Below are 19,873 nucleotides of genomic sequence, written 5' to 3'. Positions count from 1 at the left end.
CTAAAACAGTGGGGCAATTCCTTCTGCAGAGCTCCTTGCTGCTGAGACAGAAGCCTTTGTTCCTTACATCAGCTGGATATCTTTTGTTATCTGAACCTACTTCCTCTTTGATTGCACTAATTAATACCATTGCAAATCTCTTGATGTTTCTCATTTACAGAGCACTGTTACCTTACACTTCACTTTGATGAGATGTGTGTGAATCTGCTGTTTACAACTCGATTCAGCTAGTCAATTCCTCTGTTAGCGGTGACCTGTTAAGAGATGAAGGTAGCACGTGCACCAAAACACCAACCCTGACTGACACCTACCATCAAAATCTATTTCACCCTACCTGTGTTTGTCTGTGCTCAGAGCTCCTGTGAGTGTAAAGAACACAAAGCAAAACAAGAGAAAATGCTAAGGAAATCAGAAGAGGTCATGATTATGTTGATAACAGCTCTTTATCAACTCATTTCTTGTAGTCTCCCAACTGTCAGCATTAAAACTCTGCATGTTGTTTTCAGCTGAAGCAGATGTCTCCCAGCGCTCCTGAAAAGTGAAGGATCATTCCTGTAGTAATGAAATAAAAAACATTACCATTCCAAACTTTCACCAGGGGATACAGCTGCAGTCCAGTTTACAAATCTGAGCTCTGAATAACTCACTAGAAGCCAACAGAGTTGCTCCAGCATCAGGCTCTCTCAGACTTATTATTTCATCACATTTCAGCCTTTTTCTCATAATGATTTGAAGTGATGGCATATAGATTTCAAGTGTCCACTCAACTTCCATCATTTTCTCTTTTTGTTTTGAAGTATATTCGGTGCTGTTCGAACTGGTGCTTATATGCTGTACATTTTGATGACCAAAGGCCTGAAGCAGTCAGTGTGTGATCAGAGTTTTTACATTGGACCTGTCAGCAAATTCTGGGCATATGCATTTGTGCTAAGCAAAGCACCCGAACTAGGTAAGTACCCTCTCTCCCTTTCTCTTGCTATTCATATTAAAAGCAGAAATGGCTATGCAGGAAGCACAGGAAGGGTCTCAGTGTTGTCAAAATCTTGTTTTAGTCTTAGAAAACTTGAGCAAACAAAACCAGCCCCAAACTCTGCACATTTTAGTCTCTAGAGATTAAGCTTGACTGAAGTTATGGCAATGTGCAGTTGAAAAAGCCTATTCCCAGCCAAGGAATAAATTGCAGTGATTACACATGACAGGGCAGTCAAAAGGTAGGAGCAATTTGGTTCATACTTTTTCTTCAGTTACTTGCAGGCAAATCTGAGTAGCATATTTGGCAGTCACTGACCCCATGGGTACAGAAGTAAAGGGTGGGCAACAGCACCTGTGTCAGGAAGAAGCTTTGAGTTAGGTTCTGCCTCCATTATGCAGCATTCATCCTTAAACACACATGGAGGCGTACAATTATGAACAGTAATGTGCTTCCTCCCTAAACACTGAAAGCTGTGGCTGTCTGCATCCTCCAAATAGAATCCAATTTCCTTTAATATCCGAGCTTTTCCAGTCCTGATTCTTATAAACTCCTGTCTCTCCAGCTTTTTTTTTCTTTTAAGAATACTTACGATATACATGCCAAAGCCAACTTAATAGGAAGTCTGCATATGTTCTCATCTCATGGCTTATTAGTGTCAGAAAGGATTGTTTTGTGAAGGAGGAGCCATCAATTTAGCAGCTCCCCAGCTTTCATTTTGGAGGATGCCCTCATGAAACCTTAAAGGGCTGTAGCACTCACTGTGTTCAGGTGTACAGCAAAAATAAGTCTCTACCTTTCAGCAGAGAATTTGATTCAGCAAATTACAAGGACAGCAATACATCAGCATAAACACTGGGGAGAGACAAGACACTATTTGCCTTGCTGTGTCAGAATCTCTTGGTTTCATGCTGTTTAAATTACTGCAAAACCACAGAAATCTACTTGTTAAAACTGGAAAACATCAGCTAGAACTGCACAGCACCAATAAATTGAACATATGATTATTTATTGAAATGTGAATCAGCATCTTGCAGCTAATGAAGTAAACGGTAGCATTACAGCTTATTAATGACCTTGTGCAGACAATGCAGTTTTGGTTCCACCCATCACTAGAATTCATTATATGGATTTCCTGGGACAGATATATGTAGAAATAAGTTTCCAGATTCGAATCTCAGGGATCTTTTTGGGAACACTCTATCTATAACAATAGAAAACAAGTAGCATATATATATATATATACACACACACACATATCTAATTGAGATGCTCAGTGCAATAATGAGAACCAGAAGGAAGGAAAAAGCAGGAACAAAGAATAAAGTTTACTTTTCTACAATAGCAGCATGAATTTGCAGAAAAGTATGTGCATTTCAACGTAAACCAAATTTCTTTCTAGAAGCATTTTTTCTGGTAATTACATACCTTTTGGTACTGTAGGTTGCATATGCAATAGCTTTTTGCATAGTAGCTCAAAAAGGTCTACTGTGTTTAACTAGGTTCAGTTTGCAGGTAGGCATTTGAATCTGAGGACTTCAGGTGCTGTGCTGCTTCCTGTTGAGCTGCATTTCTCTTCTAGTCACAGTATCTAATGGACAATCTCCCAGTCAGAGACAATACAAGTACATCCACCTGCCTCATCTCAGACTTCCGCAGATGATGAAACTACAAGTGCTACCAAGTAAACCTATAGAGTTTTCAAATGGGTTATCCACACAGGAAAATGTGTATATTTTGGTTTTCCAAAGATTGCATAGAGATTAGGAGCCAAGCTAGCACTCAGATCAGACAGATCTGAGGTCAGACAGATCTGATCTCAGATTTGGAGGTGTGGTGGCTCCAAAATAATGTGTACTACAACATCAGCAAAGGAAGAGAGCATTGCGGTAATTACAGGATTGTTCGATTGTTTCTCATTTCCTTCCTTTTTTTTTCCTTTTTTTTTGTGTTTTGTTACAGGTGACACAATATTCATTATTCTTAGGAAACAGAAGCTCATCTTCTTACACTGGTACCATCACATTACTGTGTTACTTTATTCTTGGTATTCCTACAAGGACATGGTGGCTGGCGGTGGCTGGTTCATGACCATGAACTATGGAGTACACGCTGTTATGTACTCTTACTATGCCTTGCGGGCTGCTGGCTTCAGGGTTTCACGCAAGATTGCCATGTTCATCACCTTGTCGCAGATCACTCAGATGTTGATCGGTTGCGTGATCAATTACCTGGTCTTCTCCTGGATGCATCATAGCCAGTGCCATTCCCACGTGCAGAACATCATCTGGTCCTCTCTCATGTACCTCAGCTACTTTGTGCTCTTCTGCCATTTTTTCTTTGAGGCCTATATTGGCAAAACCAGAAAAGAAAGGAAGGTTGACTAGTGGTAGAAACAAGAAACCATAGCTCAGGGTCATCAAGAAAAACAAAATTATAAGAAAAGAAAATGGCACAAGGAAACACATATATGTATGGTGCAGCTAAAACTTGGCAGCTTAGGGAAAGTTAGCTTGGTTTAACCCAGTAAGTTTATGATCCTATCATGGTGAGAACTCACTGAATTCTACTCTATCTCAAAGGACTGCTGGTGAAAGACAACTTCCTTCTTGTACCTGTCTGCTCTAGAAAAGAAAGGAGAAAAGAAAGAAGAATATATTAAAAAAAAAAGAAAAAAGGAAAGAAAAGAAAGAAGAGAAAAGAAATGAGGGGAAAAAGGTTACATTAAATAAGCATCGTGTTTCCCCAGGGTGGAGGAAAGACTTCTATTTAAAAGAAAGTTTCTAAATCCTTTCTAATATTTTTTTTTCAGCATTAAACCTAAACAAAACAAAGCAGAGAGGTTACAAAAAGAAAAACAAATCTGATAACAGTGCAATTGCAGAATTAAAATCTTTTCCATATAGGATTGATACTTCTAGCCAAAATTAAACCCAGAAGGTTGTTTTCTGCACAGAAGGTGGCTGAACTCCATGCTGTGGTCATGTATGGAAAAGAGAAGAGATTGATTTCTCCACTATGTACTCTGCCGGGGGAGCAGCTCTGGGATTCAGAGTTGCCTCCCTCAGAAGGCAGAAAGGAGCAGTACTTTTACAAGAGTTTAATGTGAAAAGATGCACTGTTGCAATACATATCTCAGAGTGCATTTTCCAAGTGCATTTTTCACTTAAAAACAAGGAGTTTTTACAGCAGGATAAGTCATAGAGGGTTAAATCAATCAGTATTTGCTAAATTACCAGGGGCTAATAGCAGAGGGATGATCAGGAAGGAGAGGGAGGCAACTGTCCTCGTGATTTTTAGAAATTACCTGTTAATTTCCATTTAACCTGCAGCAACACTGAATTAAATGGGGGAACTCAGAAGAAATCCTAGTTAGCGGGAAGAGAGTGATGTATCTGCCCACTGTTTTCAGAACAATGCCCCGTGGTACAATACGGAGTCTGTATTTTTGTGGACACAAGGATACCTGCCTGGGTGGGAAGAGATGTCAGGACTGTCCGACATTGGGAAACACTGTGCTTCTGCACCTGCCTCTTGGGCAGTGCAAAGATGTTCAAAGTGCCCTCCTCTGGTCATGTGGAGATACTACTACAAAACATACTTGGAATAGGGTTTTCTTGACATTTGTGTAGAGGAAAAAATAGTGTAAACGGAGTAATTTTGCTGCAACAGCTTAACTCTAAAGTCCAGAGAGAATTACCCTTCATTAAGTACATCTCTCTGAAGAATCTGTACTATAACATCAGACTGACCACTTCAGAAGATGCTCTTTTCTTCTCTGAAGTCAGCTACAGATATAAGGAGAAACGTATTTCACTCTGAACCTTAGAGAGTTAGTTGAGAACAGCCATATTCTGTCAAAGACAAGTAGATTGCATTATCTGTGATATTCCAGTCCTTAAAAAGCCAAATAAAATGTGTAAAAGTTCCTAGTATTTCAAAGACGCAAGTATGTAAACTTGATGTTAAATGTGTTAATGTAGTATTCTAAATTGTATCAGTTAGGTAGTTTAACTAAACAATTAGAAGAACTAGATCAACAAAATAGGGACTGCTGTTCTGCATAGAATATACACACACCTATAACTACACCCATATACACATTCTGTGAATTGTCAACAAGAAAAAAAAGCCCAGTGGCAGAGAATCACATTTCCTGGCTAATGCAAAAGATTGTCATTATCTTTCTTGCTTTAATTTGAGATTGTACAGTACAAAGATTTTTTTTAGTATGATTTTTAGCTTTAATTGTGCTGTCATTCATGAAACAGAGCTGCTTTAGTATCCTGTTAAGAAATGACAAGGGCTTTTTCTGTCTCATTCTATACAAAAGAAAAACAAATAAAGCTACATTCCATGTTATGTGAATGGTCTAACAAATCAAAAAGCCTTTGCAGGCTAAAATCATAATTATAACAAGCAGAAGATGAGTTTACATTTGTGTTATTTAAGTTATTGATGTGCTGATGTTATTTTATGGTACACAACAAATAGCAAAATGTGATATGCAGTAATGAAGCTATGATACTCATTAATAGGACTCCTGTATACGTGGAAATATTAGACAAAACCTTAAATGTGCAAACCATTTTGTTATACAGCTTGGGAGTAGATAATTATAATGCTGAATAAGCCTTTTTCCTCATGCTTAATTTTGCCCTGGCTAAGAAACAGCTTAAGACCAGTTGAGAGTGGAAAAGGCAAAATTAAAGTCAACTGCAATTAGATGAGAAGTGTTAGTAGAAGCTCACCATTGTGCCATTTAGACCCTCAGTCCTGTGTGTCTTAGGTCTCTGAAATAAAGCAAGAGGGGTTGGAAGTGTCCTGGCATCTGGAGCTGAAGCTGGAGCAGAAATCTTGGACCCTGTGAAGTCAGTGGAGATTTTGCTCTGCTGTGAACAGAGCTGCTGTGTTTCACTGCCTTTATCTGAGCAGGGGGAAAGGCACTGCACACATCTCAGGCTAATTTGAGGCTTATGGCTAGTGATTTGAAGTCCCCTAAACTTTATCAATATCAAGTAACACCACAGCAAGGCAAGGACTCCTTGCTCCCAAGTTTAACACAGGCAGAAAACAGGGTGGGTTGCAAACAACCTGCCATGTTTAGTACACTCTTTTCCCGAGTCACATAAGGGAAAAAACACACTTCTGCATGCTGCATGGCAATTCTGGCAATGCCAGTACTGACTTCAGCAGAGCAGGGATTTCACCACTCTTATGCCATCCTTCCAAAGCCCTTGCAGGCACCATTGTGCTGTTCCCAGTGCCTGCTCCATCACATGCCGAGCACCCCACCAGCCAGGGCCAGACAGGCAATGGCCACCTTCCTTTTGCGGTTCCTGCACAGAATCCAGCTGAAGTGACCTCAAGACACATTGCAGATGTAACCCTGGCATGCAGGCACTGAATACAGTGGATGTCCTGGCAGGTGACTAGGCTGCAGGCAGGCATGTGTATAGGGAAGGGGCAGCAAGATCAGGCACACAAGCAACAGTGTGGGTACAATTAGGGTACATTTATTGTTGCACTGGAAATTGGCTGTCACACTGCCATTTGCTTCAGCAGATGATGTGTCATACATGCATTTACACAGATCCTATAGCCCCAGTATAGCACTGGGCTTTTCCTTTCACCTTTTACACCAGAGTGGTACCTGGCAATGAAGAACTTGAGGATAAGACAAAAATCAACTTATACTGCTTTTCTTACTTCTTTTTTCTTCCTAAAACATGCACACATTATATTTAGACATTGCATTTAACCCACTCATATGTACTTAAATACTGGGACAGTCAACCCCAATGTAATGACACCTAAACAATAACCCAGCTGTTCCAACCTACGAGCTAATTGGGTCCTATTTATTTCCCCTGCTTTTAGCCTTGGGGTCACACTTTCAAATTTTTCTGCCTGCTACCAGAACCCCTTTTTTCCTATATTATTTTAAATAAAGCTGTAATTCTGTTGCATTCACACACACTATGGGGAATTCAAACTTTATGTAAATTACCAAGCATTATGGGACTTGTGACAGCCATTAGAGATGCTGGAAATGCTGTTATGGGGTAGACTATTGCAGTCAGGAAAGTTGCACTACTGATAAGGTCAGTCTGCCAGAGTCAAAGTCTGTCTGATGCATTAATCCAATGTACTGAAATAAAACCAGAAAGGTTGGTATGGATTTACACGTAGGCAGGTGTGAACAGAATTTGGCTCTTCCTAAACACTATCGCTGTGTAGTGGATGCTCCAAGGGAAATATATTCAGCTACATAAGTGAAGGAACAAAAACCTGGGTAATTCCAAGCCTCTTTAAATTGTGCCTGTGACAAGAAGGAAACCTCTTGTGATTACAGACCTTCTGTAACTTGAAGTCAGAAATATGTCTGGGCTCACTGATAACAGCTGGCTCCAAAAGAGACCTCTCACAAGAATCTCACAGTAAACTAATACAAGCTTTTACTTACAAGATAAGGGCCAAAGTGTGCAAGAGGAATCACTCAAAGAAGCCAGGTTGGGTAGTAGGAAATAATGTATTGAGCAAGAAGCTGCAGGAGACAAGGAGGTAGAAGCCCCATTCCAAATCCCAGGAGACAGTATTTCCAGGCTGAGCGCTCACTCCTTCACAAGATGAGGAAAGGCAAGGCAGGAGGAGGATGGGCTCCACAGTTCCAGGTGCCCAGGACAGGCTGGCTGGTGGAATAAGGCTTGCATGAAGGGGTCCCCTCCTGCAGAAGTGAAACAGCAGCCTTTGTAAGCAGTGCCAGATACAACATATTAGTGCAGTAATATCTCTAGTAGTTGTAGTCTATTCTGTACTTCAGAACCAGTAGCAGGAGTATAACTTGTTTATATACAAATCATAAATACATACTTTAAATTCTAAAAATGGCCTTGATCAAAGAAGAAATCAAAACAAATTGCAGACCATTCTACTCAAAAGTTCAGGACTTGGTCCAATGCCTGCTGAAAGTGAGATTGTTGGTGAGATACCTAGTGACTTCAGCAAGCTTTGCTTCAGCCTGCTGCAGCCTAGTTGCAGAGGGTGATGCGAGACCTAAATCCCCTTGTTTATTTAGTGGTGACATGAACCACTTGGGGCATCACTCAGGCTCTGACTGGGGTCTTTAATCATATTTTCTAGTTTAGCACCAGTGAGCTCTCTGAAAGGGAAGATTTACAACTCAGAATTGTCGGTTGGTTTCTACTGTTTTATTTCAATACATTTTCCATTCCATGTATTTTATGAGAAGCAAGCTAAAGGACAAGTCCTCATCCTGCTATCGTAAAGGTCCCGTTGCAGTCAGGGCGACTACGAGCGGGCACAGAAACCTTTTGCTTACAGGCATAAAGGCAGGATCAGTGCCTTGTTACAGACTTACTTTCTAGCAGAGCAAATACTACAGGGTAGGATTTGATTTCTGAAATTAAAGTGTACCAACACAAATAAGATCTGCACAAGAACTCGAGAGCTGAGGGGAACCAGGGCCCTCCCCAGCACATCATAAAGCTCAATGAAATGCTGCATGAAGTGGGGTTAGAGCATATTCCCCAATGGGTATAAGATAATACTCCCTTGAAACAGTGACCTTTCTGAGAAGTCTCACTTCTGTCCAGTCCTGGACAGCTTCAAGCAGGCCTGTCTGCTGGAAAAAAAACCCAGCTGTTATTGACTTACCTGCTTTCTCAAAAGAGCCACTACGTGCTTGAGGCTTTTGGGAGCCTTAAAGCTCAAGCTAGATTTATATTCAGAATTAAAAGCAACCTTAAATATGTGTACAATAACTAGGAGAGAATAGTATGAGAAATATCTTTATTTTACCATTTTCAAATGGCTATTTCACTACATAAAAGGAAGTTTTTATTTTTATTTTTTTGGGGTATGTTGATATTCCAAAATAAAATTTTAACTTTTGGTTCAAAATAAAGCCTGTCTCTGTGTTTTATTAATCCGTAACATCCATTTTGCTCTCTATACTGACACCAAGTCCAGCTGTTGAAAAAGCAAAGTGGTTCTCCGGCTATGAGACTACAGTGTGGCTACTCTGGCTTTCACTTCCCAGCAAATCCCTATCTTTTGTGTACCCCATATAGAAACATTATATGTTTTTTGCTTGGTATGTATGTTTACACATGCATCTATGATACATACTCCGATCACACAGATAATCAGCGCTTGAATGTCCTGTTTTTACATGCTTACACCTGGGAAATCCTAATGTCTGCATCTCTGGTAAGAAACAAAGTCCCCATCTATCATGATATGTTCTGAACAGGAGACTGTGCAAGCACAGCAGCACTGTCACACAGCTCCTGATGGCACTGTCTGCTCTTCAGCATTTCTGCACCAGCCTTTTTCTGAGCAGTCATTTGTCCTTTGTTCCCTGAGCACCACTTTTAGCCATACCCCTGCCTGCAGCACAGCTCATGCAGAAAAGCACCCATGCTGAATGGTGGGCACAGCCACCACCACTCTGCACAGCAAGAGCATTTAATGGGTTGTTTTCCTCTTAATGTTTTGTAGTCAAACAGCTTATAAAGGGAAACAAAAGCTATGTTATCCCATATGCACAAATCAATAAGGTGAATTCCATCTATTGCAGAACTAACCAAAAACTGAGGCAGGACCCAGAGTGTAAATACTTGGGCTGTGGCATATCCCAGCTGAAATCCCAACACTCCCCCTCCCCATGGAAAGCTTTCCAGCCCTGTAACAGGTTTTTGAGCAAAGGCAGCATGAGCTGGAGATGGAGGGAGGAGGGTAAAGCAGAGTGAGAAGCCCAGGATGGGCATGCATGGGGCTGTGGGAGACCCTGGTGATCTACCTGAGGAATGGTTTGGGAACTAGCCCACGGAGGAGCCTGGAAGTGGAGCAGCAAGAAGAGAGAACTGGACATGTGGACAGGGATGTGCTACCTATTATCTTCAGTATTATCATAGGGAGTGTGGAAGAGCCAATGCGGCAAAGCAGAGGGGAATTTCCAAGGTAGGCAGCAGCTCTGCTGTTGGGAAGAACTCTAACAATAACTAGGGAGAGAAAAAATACTATTTTTTCAGGCTTCTGGTGAAAAGTACATTTTCATGGCTCCACTGCCTACCTGTCTATGCTTCTGACAGCTACCCATGACCAGGTTGGGTTACAGCTGTATTTGAGGTAGGAGCAGAGATTAAGCCTGTAAATCCTCCTTTCATTAATGTTCTGTGGAAAACAGAGGGGTATGGCCTTTGTCAATGCACTACACACTCTACCAGTACCTTTGGCAAGGCTGCGGGTAGGGAGGGCCATTCCACCCAAGCAGAAATGAGCTCTCCTTTCTAGTTTCCTCTGTCAAGATGCCATGACTTGCAATGACCCTGTGGTGAAAGTCCCCAGCAGAACCTTTCATCGTGACATCCCACCAAACATGGGCTGCCATTTACCCAGAAAGATGGTACTGGGACAAAAGAAATTGCATCATGCTTGTCCTTTAGCACTGTGTGGTCAGGCAGGTATCTGTCACCACTTGACTCTAGCAGTGCTCTGTTAGTTGCCATCTTGGCAAGAAGAAATGCTTTCTAGCCCAGAACACATGAATGGCCAGGCATGAATGACAGAAGCTGACCCCATGCAATAGTCCAGCCACAGAGCAGGGGACATGAGGCTGGAGCTGCTGCTTTCCTGTCTGCTTGTCATGGAGCACAGCACAGCATTACCTTCAGCTATACTTTGCCCTTCATGCATAGTGTTTGCCTCAAAGACAAAGCTGAAGTGTTTCACAAAGCTGACTGTCTATGCAAGCAAACACAGATTTCACAGTAATGCTCCACTTAGCGAAGGAGTTTCTTCAGTCTTTGCCATACCACTTAATGTGAAAATGCTGAATAAACATTCCTTGTCCATCCTTCTCCAAGCAGCTTCATGCCCTCTCTGCTCACTCAAAATGATGTGCCCACAAAATCCCTTCTCTGGATTTGCCACCTTCTAGCCCTTTGGAAGTCTAAGGGCATGGCCCGGAGCAAACCCTTGCAGCTGCTCTATCACCAGCTCAGCAGAGAAGACTAAAAGGAGTTACTTATGTCTTTCACAGAAACGGAGTAGGCTGCATTGCTTAATTACTGATCTGGGGAAGACAGGTGAAGCTAGATGAACTCTGCTTGGCACAGGGCTCTGTCTTGCCTCTCACATACACTGCTCTTCAGCTTTCCTCTCTGCTCTACACAATGAGCCTAAAGACAGCCTCGGGCCCTGCTGCTTCAAGGACCATGCCAGGCTTAGCTCCATTGCTTTGGTCAACAGATTTGTCCTTGTTCCTGAGCTGCCCTGGGCTAGCTGCAAAGGAGGACTTTTCCATCCATCTGTAAGAGCCCTGGCTTCAGTCCTCATCCAGTTATCGCCAGCTGCAGTTCCCTAAATTACATTTGCAGTTCATTGCCTGAATCCTTTCTGCCACTGAGTTCACTGTAATTCTTCATGCCCCAGCAATGAACCCAGTGCTGCTGGCACCATCACCAACCCATGGGGCAGATGATGAAGAAAATTGCACTAAGCTTCTCTGCATCCTATTTTGCACCTCTAATAGGAAGGAGATTTCGGAGTGTGGTGTCACCTATTCAGATCATGCTTAGAGATGCTAATGCAACAACTCAGTAGAAATACTGTGTTTCCATGCAAAATTACTAAAGAAGTACCAGCACTTAACTGTGTTGGCTGCAGCTGGTGCAAATTTAGGTTTACCTGTTAAAAATGAGCCATGTGGCTTCTTGTGTATCTTACTCATATAAGCATAGAAATAGTACCAGATGAAGTTATAATAAAGCTATCAGTAACAGAAAATATCAGTTTTGTAATGTGTTATATAGGATAGTTTATTTTTGCTAAAAAAACCTTAAAGGTCACACATAAAGGATTTTTTTGGTCAGTAGTTTTATTCGGCCAGTACACCCAAATGGTGGCACTGGAACTGCTGAGGGCATTTAAATCCTTTCTCCCAAGTATTCATTAGAAAGACAGCTAAATACAGTTAGGAAAGACTTTGCTGTTCTCCTCTCCTGCTTTCTCACTAAAGCTTTCCTTTCAACGTGGCTATATCTATATAAGATAAACAGAGCTCACACAGGCTGATGAGCATTCAGGGTATCTGTAAAATAGGTAAGGTCAAAGCTGTTTGAGGGAGTGCTGTTTGCTTGGGAACATTTATTTTGTTGTGTAACAGAAGCTAGGTATAGGGACATAAAAGCAGTTCAGGCCTGTTATCACTTAATAGGGTTCTGCATCTTATGAATGCAATTCTGTGCCATTTCAGAGTTAAATTCACAGCTACTGATCCCTGAAGAGTTTTGGCTGGAAGGACGTTACATCACTTCAAGCATAACTCATAAAACTGTTTCTTCAGGTAGAGCTTTTGCAAGCCCTAAGTAAATGTCACCTCACTTGCCCCACATCTGGCAACCAGCATCATGCAAGGATGGAACCTGGAGCCACACACAAAAGCTAGAGAGAGTGTGTCTGCAGATGTGCTGGGTCTGCCCCCCAGCTGTGAGAAATACCCACCCCAGGTGGTCCCTGCCCCTGTCTGTGGTCAGCAGCTCCTCACAGTGGGGCACGCAGTTGCTCCCTGGGAGCCTGGAGAAGACATAGCCACCTTTGGCCATTGGGCTGACCATGAGATATGCCCCAGGGGTGCTGTTGGTGGGAATTCTGCCCCTGGGCTCACTCCATGCATTTTTTAGGTTGGCAGGAGAAGACCTTGACCTACCCATGCAGAGTGACTGGAGCTGTTAGATGCAACTTGAGTGTGTGGCTGCTGGTGCTGAGGATAGCATAGATGGTCTTATTCTTCACAGGGCTTGTTTAAAGCAGAAAAGGAGACAACTTGACTTCTCAGAAACACCTGCTGGTTTTCTGATGGGCATTCAAAAGACAACTGGTAAAACTACAACGACTCAATCTAAGCTCTTGGTTCAAGCTGAGCTCCTCTGTAAACTTCCACCCCACTTTCCACTACTGCAGCCAGCCTTGTCAGTACAAAACCATCCAGCACAACACATCTTGTGAGGCAGGAGAAAAAACTGTGTGAATTAAATATTTCTAAGTATGACTGCACTCAGGGGTAAAACTTCCAGAGTATCTGCTCCTACGCAATACATGACTCCTCAAGAAAACACCTTTGAGCTGATATTTCCCCTCCTTGATCCTAGGCTCATTTGCATTAAATCAAGCAAAACCTGTTCCTTCGAACAAAAGAAGAGCACAAGAAATGAGATCTGGCAGTTGGCCAGAATCCTTGCATGCGGTGTGCAATATTGGTAGCATGTATGGATTTGCAGGCAGAGGCTGGGAACACCTGGCTTGCTCAGTGTGAGCAGCTCACATAGAAATCCCTTGTTAGACAGCTACGAAGGACTCGCACAGCCTTGGCACTGGGTTGCTTTCTTCCCTGCAGCTGTAAGCAGCTTCAGCCTTCCTTTACTAACTCACTCATCCCTGCTGTTTTAAGTGAGCAACTCTAGCACCCACAGGCTGCTCACTTCTTGCACTACATCGAGAAAGAAAGTACTACTTGCTCATGCTGTGCAACCTCAAGATGTGATTTCTCTCTGTGCATCGGTGAGGGAGGCAAAGGGCATTCAAAGGGCTTTGCTTTGAGAAGCAGTGATTCATTTGTAGCAGTGAAGGAGGTGGCTGCTGTGTTGAATCTCTGTACTGCTCTGGAGAGCGGCAAGAGTGCTGGTGGCAGGTCCCATGTGCTGATAGGGGCTCCAGGCCACATGCATGAAACAGTATGGCTCAGAGGAAGAAAGCCTGGCAAGGAAATGCTGCATTGGAGCCTCAGAAACAAAGACATATCTGTCTCCTACTGTCATACAACATCACAGGGAGTTTCTAGTGAAGGAGCTGTCAAACACTGGGCAACAGAAAGTCTCCTTTCCCTTCCATGTCCCTCAGCAGAGCAATGCTAATCAGCTTGAGGGTCTTCCTCTGGAAAATAAAAGCACTAAGTGCTGAAAAAATTAAATCACTTCAGATGCAAAATAGAAAAAAAAAACCCCAAACCCAAGTTGCTGGTAGTTGGAGGAGAACAAACAAGGTGTCATCACTACCCCAACAGTCTTTGTTTCACATGCTGCAGGAGCTGCAGTGCTGTGTGCTGGTACAGCCAGAGCCGCTTGGGGAGACGGAGCAGTGCCTGTGCTGGGCTCTCCAGCTGCCCAGGGCTGCTGCTCACCAGGGACTGCTGGCATGGAGCTGTTTTCTTCAAAGGTAACAACTGAGTTTGTTCTTAAACCCAGGAGGTTTTTAAAGGCGCATATAACCTCCATTTTGAATGGCGGCTCACTGCATGAGGGTATCCTATGCAAACTTTGAACTTGCTGTGAAATGACAGCCAAAGTATACAGTAAGTTTACAAAGTATGGTTTTGTTCCTGATGCTGCCTTCAAAAAAGGGCTCCTATAACTCTGCATGCAACATGCACTTGTCACTCCTCCATGAATACACTCTCCCAGTGGGAAAGGTCTCAGTAGTTAAAAACCCAAAGTTAGAACAGTTCAGGTGCCTGCAGAGTGAGCTGTGTTCATCAGACATCAACAGCTTGGTTATTTGCAGCTGTTGCTTTTGCTTTTTTAAAGTTTAACAATAATGGCAGTTTAAAAGAAAAAATTGAGGCTACTGCTCAAGTAAGCTGTTCTTCATTGCTATTGATCAGCTTAATTCTGTAGTATGGTGTGCACTCCAGGTGCATATTAGTGTGTTGTATTTCTGTAGAAATACTGTATTTCTGTAGAATACTGTATGGTAATTTTTATCCGTAGAATATTGTCTTGTATTTCTATAGGCCTCCTTTTGTAAACTCTCATGCACTGCAGTTCTACACACAGCCTGGGTTCCTGAGTCATCCCTTCCTGAAGAGGAATGGAGCACACAGGTTACATCTGGCTTTGTGTCTATTTGAGAAAAAACTTCTCCCAGTCTAGTTCCTCTATAACACACTGGCAAGTCTGGAAAACGGGAAGTGATGTAAAAGAAATGAGTTCTTTTCCCATATGATGCCCAATGAAATAATAGAAGTGTCACCCAAGCTCTCTTCATGTGTCCTAGAAGATGCGGGTACAGAAGCTGCTCATGTCAATTCGTCACCACCAATTCATGTTCTGAAACATGGTGTCTGCATCTTCAAAGCAGGTCCTAGGACTGCCAAAAGTCCAGGCTGGCTGGGCACTTTTATCCTCTCTGCTGTGGGGAGGTAGGAAAAGCGAATCTGAAACATGTTCCCAAACAAAACACAGACATGAAAGTACTAAGAGCAAAGGGGTTGCACGTGCTGTAGCCTACAGAGCTGTGATGCTAATATCGCAATGCACTGAACCAATTCACTTGTTGAATCCTGGATGCAGGATTATTTATATCCATGGTTTAATGACCCTCACTGCTTGGTGAAATGCATCTAAGTGCTTGTAGCTGGTCAGTGAACCTGCTGTTAGCCACAGTATGTTACTAGATTAGTTTTTCCTTTTTCTCTCCTGATAACACTAGGACCATATGCAATTACTGATAAGCTCTCAACATTGATGGCCCTATTTATGTGTATCGAATCCAGTTATCATTACTCTCACAATCAGTGTTAATTAGACAGGTTTAACTTTTCAGACTTCCCAGTTTTTACTGAAATTGTCTAGGTAAGACAGACACCATCTGGGTAAGGCAGTGATTGTAGTTTTGTGGGTCTCCAGATTTTTAACTTTATTTCATAGAATCACAGAATGGTTTGGGTTGGAAAGAATCTTAAAGATCATCCAGTTCCAACCCCTCTGTCATAGGCAGGGACACCTTCCCCAGACCACGTTGCTCCAAGCCCCTTCCAACTTCGCACTGAACAATTTCAGGGACAGGACTTCCACAGTTTCTCTGGGAAACCTGTTCCAGTGTCTCACAACCTTCACAGTGAGGAATTTCTTATTATCTATCTAATCTAAATCTGTCCTCTTTCAGCTTGAAGCCATTCCCCCTTGTCCTGTCACTATATGTCCTTGTAAAAAGTCCCTCTTCAGGTTTCTTATAGGCCCTCTTCAGGTTACTAAAAGGCTGCAATAAGGTTTCCCCTGAACCTTGGCGTATTTTCCGGGAGGATCTGCTTCATGATCTTGCAGGTCACCAAGCTGAGACTGAAAGGCCTGTAGTTCCCTGAGTCTTCCCTTTTTTTGTACCTATAGAAGCTTGTTGCTCTTAATGTCACTGGGCAGATTTTGTTCCATCAGGGCTTCATCTTTCCTAATACCATTGCTGGCTTCTCTGACTATTCCTCTATATGCTTCCCAGGCTACCTGTCCTTGTTCCCACCCTCTGTAGGCTTCCTTTTCCCTCAAATAACTTTCCTTCAAAGTTCTACTCAAGTATTTGCAAGGTACCTCTTTAATTTATCATCATTGTCTGCTCTTGTGTTGGCATGCTCCATTTAGATGCTTTTCACTGGTTCCAAAAAGTAAGATAATTTTATCTACCAACTTTCGTAATCCTTTGTAAGAGCTGCAAGCATGAAACTTCCAATCTTGCTTGCTGTTTGGTTGAGCTATTCCAAGTCACACTTCCCTGTACTTACTGACGTACATGGCAGTAGTCATAAATTGTGCAAGAATAATACAAACAGTCCTTGAAATCATAGAGACTGCTTATACTGTTAAGTAATATATACCTTAAGGGGATAATAACTATAGAGGGAGGAATAGTTAGAATAACAAAGTCAAATTAAACTACAAAACTTTTAACTTTAGAAAGTTGTGTTCATTGCAGAATGACTCGTCAGCTTTTTCTTTGTCTCCACAGCTGAAGCTTGAGCTGAGTACTGTTATAATTATTATTAACTGGGAAACCTTCCAAAGCCAATGTATAGAAAGATCCAGAAGAATACATTTTGATCTTTTATCTAAAGCTAACCTCTACATAAGTCATGTAAGTGGCAGAATGAGAGACAATGTTTTCCTTTAAAAAGAGCTATTTCACATACAGGAGTTATTTATGAATCCTAAACTCTGAAGCTTCAACTTGTTTTCAAAGACAGTGAAAATCTTGATATTGTAATTAAAGGGTAGCACAGAATTACAGGATTTGTGTGACTGACTCTCTAAGCATGAAACCTCTTCTAACAAAGTTCTTGCTGCTCTTTGCTTAACTCACATGTCACTTGAACACAGTTGTCCTCACTTAGCTGGACACCTCCCCATTTGCAGGTTGGGTAGATGGCATGCACAAGAAATGCTCAAAGAACCTCTCCTGCTTTGTGAGACCATACTGGTACTGCCAGTATCTGTTCTGCATTGCAAAATTACCGCAGACACACAGTCCACATGCAGGCTTTCTACTGACCTGCCTTTCTCTGTTGCTTCCAGTCCTTCCAAAACTCTGGATTTGCAAGACAAAGGCATTGGATTTGTTTCATTTACACAGTTATGTGCTGAGCAAAAAAAAGAGGAGAATGGGCTCTGCAGTGGTCTGAAGCCCTACATCTATAGTTCACCTGATGACCAGTGACTGCTGTTCTTCACAAGTTCCTTCTCTCCAGAGATGGTATTTTGGGAAAGAGAGGGTGTTTAACTTCCTTCTTACAGCTGGACCTGGAAACCCTAAAAGCACTTTTTTCCCCTCTTAAAACTTCCTGGAATCTGCTATTTCAGGAAAAAATAATTCACAGCTTTCATCGCAAGCTTGTATCCTCAACTGCTTGGTTTTGAACTTTCTGGGCTTGAACTGTAAGGGAGCTTAGTTTTGTTCTTGTGCTAATTCCTCTTCCCATTCCTCTGGCACCAGGATTTAAAGGAAACTTTGAAAAAAATCTTTTTTCTTTAAGATTGAAGGGAAAACAATCTCAATTCCTGCTTGGGACAAGCTTCATTCCCATGGAGGAAGTCATCAGGTAGTTGCTAGGATGCCCTTGCCAAAAGAGAGCATGACTGAGCGAGAAGCTAGCAAGTGGGGTGACAGACCTGTTGACAAAGGCACTTACTTCAGACACAAAGTTTGTGGAAGAAGTTGGCCTCTGAGACTCTTTTTCTGAGATGCTTTCCAACTGAGAAATACCATGCCCTGCCCAGCATCCGCTTCAGTTTGCCACAGAGCGTGAAGGTGAAGCCTCACTGCCAGCCTCCCATCCCCTGCCAGCAGCACAGGGACAAGCAGGTCAACATGAATACGTGTCTTGGTGTTTGAGAAGCCTTGCTTCTCGCTACCAAGGCAAGGCCTGCCAGGGAACCATCCTTTGCCTGCAAAGTAGAGCTGGTGTCGCTGAGTCCCTGAGCAAAGAGGAGCAGGAGCAGTAGCAGCCGAGGAGCTCATAGCGGTGAGGACTGCTGTGGGCTGGAAAAGCAGCCCTCAGTTTCAGCAGCCAGTATTTTGTCTTCCTAGGAATAAATTTTGTTGCTAAACTCTTGGCTAAAAGTGGAGGGCTCTGATCCTAAAATCACAGCGTGCTTAGGGTTCTGCTATTGCAGCTTGGGAGCCCAGCCAAGGTCCTGAGGTAGCTATTTTGGAGAAGCCGGAGGCCCAGGGTTGCTACTGCAGTGGGAAATTGATTGCTTGGGCAGGCTAGCCTGCAAAAGGAGGCCAAGAAAGCCAGTGCACAAACCTCTGGAGGAGGTATCGAAAGGTCTATAATTTGCCTGCCCTGATGTCATTTCGTACTCTGACTCATGATACTCAGTTACAGGACCGAGGAAGCAATACTTCCTCAAGCTCTGGAAAGGACCTGTCTTATGTCTGCATTTGTATGAGCTTCAAAGTGTATAAAGGGATATTCATGTGGAAAGTTAGCCCTGATGAAAGGAAACACACAAATACTCAGCAGGGAGCAAGGAGTGTTTTCTTATATATTCCTTTTCCTTGCTTCACACATAAGTCTATTTTAGATTTTCTGGACAGGATTTGAAGAAAGCAAGAGAAGCAAGTTTCCATCAGGAGCACTGTTATAATGAACCTGTACAGTGGAGGCTGTGGATGAGGTGTAATTCTGAGTATGCTTCCACCAAACAGTATGGCCTTCTGTAATCCATGAGGAAAGCCTACACTTAGGTAACATGCAAAAGCTGGAGGAGAATACTTGACTGCTAAAAGCTGCATCACTTCCAGAGGAAAAATGCCTGTTTGACCACTCTATCAGGCAGTGTAGTGAAGGGGATAAACCTCCCATCCAAAAAAATTCTTCCTTTCTAGACAAAAGAGCTGAAACCAGGTGGGGGCTAGGAAGTGAGTGCAAATGAGTGAATAACAAATACACATGACAATACATGTGTCATCAGAAGAAAGTGAATATCTTTGTGGCTTTCTTTAACCATCCAGGTATATAGTCCTTCAGAGGACAACAGCAGACATTTTAAAAGGGAAGGAATCCGTGATTTATCTTGCTGTGGAAATTAAAAATGAAAATGAATGGATGCTTCATGTTGCAGTTCTGCATTCCTCCCTTACATTGCCTGCTAGGAAGCTCAGAGTGGGCAGCTGCAGGCTGCAAAAGGCTGGGAGCAGGCAATGCTTGAACTGTGTACCTGTGTCCTTGCATAAGTAAAAGCCCATTGCTTTCCTATTATCCCTTGAAATAAGGGTTAAGCAAGTAGTCATGGAGAAAGTTGCCCTGGGAAACTGAAGGCTCCCCCTTTAGAAGGAAGGTGGGAGGCACACATCTAAGCTGTAGGTCTCTATACTGAGACAGGCAGCACAGCCAATGTAATACTGCTGTGAAATAGTCATGCTGTGTAGTAATGAGAAATGCAAAAGTAATCTCAACAATTACTTGGATGCTCCATGGGACACCAACCTAAAAGCAATGTGGGGTCTGGAAAGTGACAGCTGCCCTATTTTTCTTTTGCATGAGTGAAAGCAAAACTCCTGAATTTGCTAATCATCCCACTTCACTAACTAGTGAAATGTCAGTCCCTTGAA

The 19,873-nt window shown here is 42.6% G+C and overlaps 1 protein-coding gene across 1 annotated transcript in view; it reads left to right on the top strand.

Moving 5' to 3' along the window:
• The window catches only part of ELOVL6 (ELOVL fatty acid elongase 6), an 82,846-nt gene extending 73,949 nt beyond the window's left edge, over positions 1 to 8,897 (top strand). Inside the window, exons 3-4 of the mRNA XM_005148623.3 lie at positions 798 to 949; positions 2,933 to 8,897. Of these exons, the coding sequence (XP_005148680.1) occupies positions 798 to 949; positions 2,933 to 3,357 (577 nt within the window). The 3' untranslated portion in view covers positions 3,358 to 8,897. The remainder of the gene's footprint in view (positions 1 to 797; positions 950 to 2,932) is intronic.
• Positions 8,898 to 19,873: the final 10,976 nt, after the last annotated feature.

Source organism: Melopsittacus undulatus, chromosome 7, assembly GCF_012275295.1.
Source record: "Melopsittacus undulatus isolate bMelUnd1 chromosome 7, bMelUnd1.mat.Z, whole genome shotgun sequence".
NCBI lineage: Eukaryota > Metazoa > Chordata > Aves > Psittaciformes > Psittaculidae > Melopsittacus > Melopsittacus undulatus.
This window is presented reverse-complemented; position numbering and strand designations above follow the sequence as displayed.